The following is an 8,941-nucleotide window of genomic DNA, read 5'->3' as shown; positions in this document are numbered from 1 at the left end:
GCAACCTCGTAGCTGTGTTTCCAAGACCTGCTGAATACATACCTGATTCCATGACCTGAGGAAATTCTACAAAGAGGGCACAAGGCCAATAGCCCTGGGACACAGGTGAGCCTGGGACTGAACAGGCAGCCTCCGGTGGGAGGCAGATTAACCAGCCTTTGTTTCTTCAGCCTGACCTTCCTCCCAGAAGCAGCCTCGCCCCACCTGTGGCAATGGCCGGCTCTCTCTGGCTTTGCCCCAGCCTGCGCTGGCTCAGCAGACTCTCTGCCTCAAGACGAGGGACTGGTTCCAAGGCTCAGACAGAAACACAGTCCACTGTGGAAGGCAGCATGGCATGGGACAAACCCTGGGGTCACCAGCCAGGGCAGGCGTGATTTGAACCCGACTCTGCTCCTAACTAGCTTGAGGCTTCCATGAAATTACTTCCTCTCGGCGTCTTAGGAGTTTCTTCTCCTAAAATGGGTCAAAACAGCTATCTTTCAGTCATGAAAGGTGATGGTAGGAGCTGAGGAAGGCACCTAGTTCGGTGCCTGGCCTCCACCCCATAGCTGCCTCATCTCACGCAGCCTTAACCATCAGTGTCCCAGAGTCCCTGCAGTCCGGCCATAGGCCAGCCCAGGAGCCCCAGGCTTCCGTGTCAGAGGGGACCCCCACAGTGTTTCTCCATGGGAGTGTTACTGGCGTTTAGGGCGATTCCTCACTGTGCAGGACCGTCCAGCAAAACATTTGACTCCTCTAGCCTCTGCTCACTAACTGGCTGTCGAGACTGTCCCCAGCCCCCCAGCATGGTAAATCCCAAAAGTGCCCCATATAATGCAGCCCTGGGGGAGTATCACCCCTGGTGAAGGCTGAAGCCTTCTCCCTGCCCAGTCTGAAGCAGAAGTGGATGCCACCCCTCAGCCCGGAAACGTCCATTAGCGGAGAAAAGTTTTGTCAGGAGCCCTCCCAGGAAAGTTTGCTCTTGGCCTTGCCACAGGGAGGGGTCATGCCTCCCCTCCTGCAGAGCCTCCAAGACCCCCATTGTCCTCACAGGCCTCTCCTGGCAAGAATCTCCTGAGGCGCCAATTTCACAACATGAATCCCTTTAATAAACCTGGAGATTTTGCATAATTAACAGACTAGAAGAGGAAGTGATTCCTAATGACAGAAGGTCAGACACTGGAGAAAAGGAGAAATCTGGGGACCACCAGGATCTCAGCAGGAGTCTTCTCTCACTGCCCATTTACTTTCCCTGCTGAAACCATGTGACAAGCTGGCAACCGCAGGTGGCGGGCTACAAGACATCTATGCTCTCAAAGCAAAGCCTGACTGCCACTGCCACCAGCCAACCAATGTCTCAGGAATACGAGTCCTCGTGCTTGGAAGAAGTATTTGTAATATACATCACACACAGATGTGTGTATATAATATATACTATTGATATCAATCATATAATTATGTGACTACTACATAGTAATTATATAAATATAGTAATGTACAGTAATTATAATTATGTATTACATATAATTAATATATTGGTAACATGTATAAATAATATATATACATTAAGAGTACTTGCAAATTAATAAATGATAAAATCCCACAAAGAAAAACCATACAAACAGGGAACATGAGAAGGCAATTTTACAAAAGCAGTGAAAGAAATGAGATATTACCTTCCAACTCTCAAACCAGCAACTTTTTAAAAAATTATAGTGTCCGGTACTCACTCACAAGAATGTGTGAGTACCTGACAGGTTGCTGGTGGGAGTGTAAATTGGTATTTCCAGAGGGTAGTCAAACAATATGTTTTTAAAACCCTTAAAAATATACATACTCTTGGATGAAGCAATTGTATTTCTAGAAATTTATCCTTTAAAAGTATTCATGGATATAGTCAAAGATTTAGTCTTTCTTAATTGTTTCTTATGGCACAAATTAAGAGCAACTTAAATAGCCAACACTAGGAAATTGATGAAATACTCCACTTAGCAGAAACAAAGCTAGTAAGGTATTAAATAACAGGGAACCAAACACCATGATTGCATTTTGTTTTAAAAAATTGTGTATATACAAAAAAGTACTGAAAGTATATGTAAGAAATGTTAATAATATTAAAGTAGCATTGGGTAATAAAATTACAACTGATTTTCCTTCTTTTTGATTATCTGTGTTTTGTAAAATATCTGTATTGGTCTAAAATTTCTAAAGTCTTGTCTGGCACTTACTAGTTTCTGTAATACTTGGTAAAATGTTATGTATGAATATATCACATCACCCAAAGAGTACAAATTCTTCGAATATGAGGTCTGAGTCTGATTGATCTTCCTAAACGCCCCATGATATTAGCTTGGTGCCTTGAATAATTACAACAATTATGCCATTTAGTGAATGTTTGCCATGTGGCACTGTACTAAATTATATCTTTTAATTCTGTCTTTTCATTTTCACACAGTAAAATTCAATAAACATTCGTTGAAAGAGGACAGGAAAACAGAGGGCAGATGGAAACAAGTGAGTGAATAAACACCAGAGCTGAAGTAAGCTGGCAGCTCTCTCACCTGGAAGTGACCAGCTCACTTTGGGGGACCCTTCTGACCAAGAGGCCTCACCAACCTGCCAGACCATTTCTTCTCACGGGGATGGGAACCAGAGGAGGGAAGGGGTTGGAACGCGGAGGAGCATACTATAAACGTGGGGTTTAGAAGCCGTGCTTTTTGGAAGATAAAATCTCACAGGGAACGACTAGATAAAACTTAAAAATCGCTTCCGGCATTTTTCTTACCAGATTCAAAAAAACTAATATTAACATGACAATGTCTTTTAACGAATCACTTTTGACCTTGGCAACTTTTAATTCTTTTCTACAAACACTCTCCAGCACCTACCATCCCCATTAGAGAGTGGACGATAAAGTAGACACAGTCTCATCCATAAGGAATTTGTAATGCAAGGAGGGCAAGAGATAGGTGCGGAAACAAATAATCCAAGGCTGTGAGCTCTTACAGAGGACTGTGAGGCTAGGGGGAGTGCAAAGGCAGGAATTCTTTCTGATGGGGAAGGACAGCAGAGCGGGTGGCAAGTGAGAGCTGGGACAGACAAGGTTTCTCAATGCAGAGTTGGGGGAATGGTATTCCTGGCCGTGAGACCAGCCCAGCAAGGGCTCTGAGGGGTGAGATATGGTGTGTTTGGGCAAAGGCAAGCAATAATGAGTGGGCGGAAGAAACAGGTTTGAAGTGACAGTTGAGGCAGGAAAGTGAAGCTAAACGCAAATGCAGGGCCTTGGGAGTCAGGCTCGGGTGTTGAGACTTAATTCTGGAAGTTAGGTGTTCAGCCCAGGCCCCTTGGGTCACTTCATTAGAAGGAGCAAAAGTGGTCCAGAGGTGAGCTCCTCTCCCGTGGTCTCTTCTTACCCCTGGCAATTTCCTGCTACACCTCCAAGCAGGTGCCACCCACCAAAAGGCAAATTAACATACCCCTCATTTTCAAGGGCTTGGGGGTAAAGTTCAGATTTAAAGCCATGGTGACCTGAGCGCACTCAGAAGTAGAAATACTGGCACAGCTCTTTGGCAACTAGCTCTCCCCTGCTGTTCCCCACACTCGGACATTCCACAGGGGAAGCTCCCCCAGCTTTGCCCGCCTCCTGGAAAGGTGAGGAGGCAAGCTCTGGACCAGTTGTTTCAAAACAGTGCAGAGAGTGGGACCAATAGCAAAAGCATCAAGCACTGATCTCCTGCAGTCCAGCCTCTAGGGTCCGTCCTGTGGTCCTGCGGTCCTGCTCCCTCCGGTAGCCGTGAAGACACCGCCAGCCCTCTCTGGTTCCCCTCTTGGTACAGGGTTTGGAAAGGAAAGAAAACAGGGGGGCTCTGGGAGCCCAGAGGACGGCAGGCAGCTTTTTCGCGCTGCATCTCCCGTTTCTATCACTGTCGACTCGTCTCTGTCATCCGTCTTTCTACTAATCTCTGTCTGGCATCTGTCTCTGGGTTTCTGACCCGGTGTCGGCGTTTCCATTCACGTCTCTGAGTCGGGACGTCTGTCATTCTGTCTTTCTGTCTGTGTCTCTGTCTCGGCGTCTATTATACCCACGCCTTTCTGTCGCTGACTTCCCTCTCTCGGCATTTCTATCTCCATCTCCCCATCTCTCTGCCCCCATCCCTGACTCTATCCCTCCTCTTCCGACTTAAGTTACTAAAACCCCAGCAAGGAAATCCAGCCGTTAAGAGAGGCGTGATTCGGCGCCAGCGTCAGCGGGACGATGCCAGGTTAGTGCGAGCGGCGGGAGGGGCGCCGCGGGGGCAGCGCTGGGCGCGGCGACCCGGCCACACACGCGACTTCCCGGCCCTCCCGCGGCTCCCCGAGCGCCTCGGGGCTCAGCCGGACCCTGACCGCTCCCCTCCCTGGCTTGGAAAGGACCTCCCTCGCCTCCGGGAAGGGTGTTTGCCCAACGCAGAAGTCAGACAGAGGGTAGAAACGGGGCGGAAAGTTCTCACCGATGGTGAAGCTGTAGCCATCGATGCTGAACGTGGCGCTCCGGCATTTTTTGAAGCCCTCTTTCTTGTTGCCGGCGTCCGTCATGGCTCTGCCGCCGGCGTCCCCGGTCCTCCGCCGCGGAGCGCGCAGCCCAGCTCGGTCCCCTCCCCCGGCCCAGCCGCGCGCGGTCCCCGCAGGTCCGCCCTCGCGGCGAGCGGAGCGCGCCAGCTGCAGGCGCGGGGACCGCAAAGTCAGCTAAGCCCTAGACACGCGGAGGAGTCCGCCAGCACCGCAACTGCCCCATCTCCAGCGCCAACTTCCAGATACGACGACGAGAGGAGTGCTAAGAAAGGGTGGCGCCGCGCGCCGGGCGTGTGTATGGGGGCTCGTGAGTGGGAGCCCAAATCCCTGTCTGTTCCACCCTAGTCTCTGGGAACCGCTGAAGCCAGCGCGCTACAGGCACGTCTGTTTTCCATCTCAGCTTCGCCTTCCCCTCTCTAGAGGCTGGTGGGGTTTGGGGACCCGAGGGAATGGCTGAGATTTGGCGTCGTGCTTCTTCTAGATGTTTTCTCTGGCATGCAGGAGAGCTCCCAAAAAGCACATCAACAGATGGAAAAGCAAACATCTGAGCCGGGCAGATGCCGCCAAAGTTTACTCCAAACAAGGAAGTCAGGAAAATCGCCACGCCCACTTCCTCCCGGCAGCTGTCCCCTTAACTAGCCTGGAGCCCCAATAAGATTCCTTCTCAACAGTCCCTGGCCAGAAGATAATTACCAAAGTAACCCATATTTGTGGCCAAGCGCTTTCACACAGAGACTCTAAACTGTGCAATTTACAACCAAGTGCTAGCCCCTTCCAAATGGCTTGTCCTAGCTCTTTCCAATTTGATTTTGCCAAATATGAGACTCCTGGGCTCTGTGGAGGTGGGCGAGATTTGCCAGTCTGTTGTTAACTGTAAACTGAGGCTGACAGGGGCTTCACTAAGGTCCTACAGCTAGAAAGTGGCAGCGTTTGCACATGGGAGTTTCATTTTATGACACCAGTTCAATCACTGGTCCTGCCAGTACCCGAAATGACTAAGTTAGACAAGGTTTATACAGGGAAAATCATTCCCTTGGACCAGCAAGCAATTACTAAGGATTCACAGTTGCCTTGTTCTGTGTCAGAGGCTGGGGAGCTCGTGTGAAGAAACCACAGCTGAGGCCCTTGGTGGAGTCCACCCAGTGTCACGTATGGAATGACAGTGCAATCTATGCTCAGGCTACTGTGGGACTACGATGAATTTAACCTCATTTGTTGTGAAGGAATTTGACACAATGAACAAATACTTATTAAGAGAGTCACTCAGGTATATTCCAAAGTGGTTCCAATTGAGTTTAGGGAGCAATGGGTCCACACGTCTTCAGAATCTGACTAAAATTAGAAATCCTCTCCCAAAAAAGGCACGTATGCACACGTGTGCAGTGTTCTACATACAATTTCAGGGGACCCACAAAACCCTCAAGCCCACTGGAACCCAGGCTAATGAACGTCTCAGGAATTGAATCTTCTTCAATTGACCATATATGTTTAGAGAAATAGGTATTTTTCTTGTCAGCTGTAGCTGGAACTGCATGCAGTTAGAAATTCTCTCAGGGGAGACCCAGAACCACACTCACGTTGATGGTTTGCTTAGATCAATGGCAACATCAAATGATCCAAAAAGCAATGGACCTCATGGCCCATCTCAGCTTGGGAGCCAGGGGCTGCTCGCTCCCTGAGGTGCTCCTTGAGACTGGGGCTGGTTACAGCGTGAAAGCATGAAAAGGGCTGTGTGGACAGACAGGCCTGGGTCTGAAACCTGCCCCACCACTTCCCAGCTATACGACCTTGAGCAAGATGCTAGATGGCCCTGAGTCTTGCTTTCCTCATTTTACAATGAGGATGAAATGATAGGCAATTGTTGAAGCCTAGGTATGTAGAGGGCTTTCAATGACCGTAATCACCAGACAACTCCCAATTCCATCACGTAGACACTATGGAAAATTCTTTTTCCGTGACAACAGTATATTTTAGTTATTGTTATTAATTTTATAAAAAAATGTTACATGTAAAAGTATAATATATTAGATATCAATATTGTATATTTTTAATATAGTAACCACCAAAAGTTTCTTATAGCTCCCATTTTCCTGTATTGCTCCCACTTTCCCAAACCTTTAACAGAAGTTCATGACTTCTTCTGTGTCATTGTAAGTCCTGGAATGAGAAGCCTGAAAGCCCTCAGTTTTAGTCTCCTATCGTAAATGATCAAGAAAAAAAAAATATCCTCATGCAATGGAAATTTTTCCTTGAGTGAGTGAAATTAAAACTTGGAACGTAATCACTCTTAGCAGAAAAGCTTTTTTGAAATATAATCTGTAACAATAATAACAATGTGATCATTTATCTGTCCCCTAAAGACTGGTAAAAATAACTTGCCTGAACAATTGGAACTGTTTTTAAACTGTTTCTCCCCAGAATCATTATCTCCCTCCCTGGTTTGAGAGATTGCACACCTACAGAACCACTAAATGTACTGCTGCAAGCGCAGAGTCTTACAGCAGCCTTCTCGGTGGCGGGCTCTTACCCCAAACCAAGGGAAGTTGAATGCTAACATTACATAAGCCAAGAAAGAACAAGTTCAAGACCAAGATCAAAAGAGGCAGGCTTTTGCTTTGCTCTCTCAGAAACGCTCCTCCAAGAATGCCTGTGAAGTAAGAAAACTAAACCAAGACAGACGAGCAGATGTGTGGCCGCTATAACATGTTGTTAGAGCAGGGATCAGCAGGTTAATGCCTGCGGGTCAAATCCAGCCTAGCACCTGTTTCTGTAGAGCCTTTGAGCTAAACATGGCCTTTATGTTTTTAAGTGATTGAAAAAAATTCAAAAGGCCATGTCTGGTGACACATTCAAACTATATGAAATTCAAATTTCAGTGTCCACATGAAACATTTTATGGGAACATGGTCATTTATTTCCTATTGTCTGTGGTTACTTCTAAACCAAAAAGCAGCGTTGAGTAGTTGTGCCTGAGACGGTATGGCCTCCAACACCAAAAATATTGACTATCTGACCCTTTACAGAAAATGTTTGCTGACTCCTAAATTATAGTAAATATCTTACACCTGTCTGGGCTTGGGTAATTTCTAGTTTTATTATATTTACTTTGAAATAAGTTTGGAAAGGAATTGATCCTTTTTAGAACTACTGGAATGGATTCTAACAAGGAAGGCCCAGCAACAAATGTTTGAGGAAGGAAAGAAGGAAGTAAGGAAAGAAGGAAGGAGGGAAGGAAGGAAGGAAGGAAGGAGGGAAGGAAGGAACGAAGGAAGGAAGGAAGGAAGGAAAGAAGGGAGGGAGGGAGGGAGGGAGGGAGGAAACAATATACATATTAACAGTTTGATCCAGTCATTAGCCAAGATTAATTAGATGAAGATTAATTTCTCCCAAGATGTAATGCATGACCCTGGCTTCACCCCAAGAAAGTAGAGTAGGAACTGAACTCAGCCCTAAATTAGTTCATAGCTCATGGACCAACTAATGTCCTTCAAAATATAGCAAACAGATGTAGAAAACTCAACATCTGGCAGGAGACCCCTCTACTCAGGTGATCGTATCATCTCCTTTGATATTCCCGCTCTCCGAGGCTGCTACCTGTTTCCATAGGGGGAACGGTGTCAGTGCTGAGAACACATTGCTCATTGGTTTTCAAACCTCTAGGGAAAGATGAGACACTATATGTAACATATGTTATCTAAAGGCAGCTTTCTAGGAAGATAGCTTTTACTTGTCATGCCAGAGAGAAGACAGACAGCTCCTCAGCATTTTGTTAGCGCATGTCAGCCATTCTCAGGTAGGAAACCGTCCACCATTTGGAATTCTCCCAACAGCCAATGGTCCAAGAATTATAAACCCAAGTTGTCCCAATAAGAGCATTGCTCATACCCCTCATGGACACCCACTGGGCTGTCTGATAACCACCCCAAATTCTGGGAAGGGCACCCTCGCATTCACAGGAACACAGAAATGGCTGCAGGCAATGAGGTTTCTCAGCTGTAACTCTGCTCCCCTGGCTGTAATTGGTAGGACCCAGATAGAACTGAAGAGTATCTTTGCGGGGAATAGGAATTGCGAGAGGTGAAAAGAAAGTTCTAGTACATTCCAGGCCCAGTTCTAGGCAGTATCTGAAAATCAGCTCCTCCCAAACTCTATGAGATGCCCTAGTGCCTTATACTATATTCCCTTTTTGTGAGTGATCCAACAAGGGCGTTTCTGTTGCTTGCAGCCAATGTCCTAAAGCATCCATCAAACACACGCCCTTCAAGGAGGCACATAGAGGAAGAAGAAATAAACAGAAAAAGGAGAAATGAAACTGACATTACTGAGTGCCAGCTATGTGTTAGGCAGTGTGCTAACCAAGAAACAGTCCCTGCCTGAGGGGACTTTATAAGAGCAGGCCCCGGAACAATCT

At 46.9% G+C, this 8,941-nt stretch overlaps 1 protein-coding gene across 1 annotated transcript in view; it reads right to left on the bottom strand.

The window, feature by feature from the left end:
- Window positions 1-5,105, bottom strand: part of PDE1C (phosphodiesterase 1C) — a 485,865-nt gene extending 480,760 nt beyond the window's left edge. The window contains exon 1 of the mRNA XM_019628811.1: window positions 4,470-5,105. Coding sequence (XP_019484356.1) covers window positions 4,470-4,554 — 85 coding nt within the window. The 5' untranslated portion in view covers window positions 4,555-5,105. The remainder of the gene's footprint in view (window positions 1-4,469) is intronic.
- Window positions 5,106-8,941: the final 3,836 nt, after the last annotated feature.

Source organism: Hipposideros armiger, unplaced genomic scaffold, assembly GCF_001890085.2.
Source record: "Hipposideros armiger isolate ML-2016 unplaced genomic scaffold, ASM189008v1 scaffold_809, whole genome shotgun sequence".
In the NCBI taxonomy this organism is placed as follows: Eukaryota; Metazoa; Chordata; class Mammalia; order Chiroptera; family Hipposideridae; genus Hipposideros; species Hipposideros armiger.
Note: the sequence above shows the minus strand (reverse complement) of the source record. Positions and strands in the feature narration are given on the sequence as shown.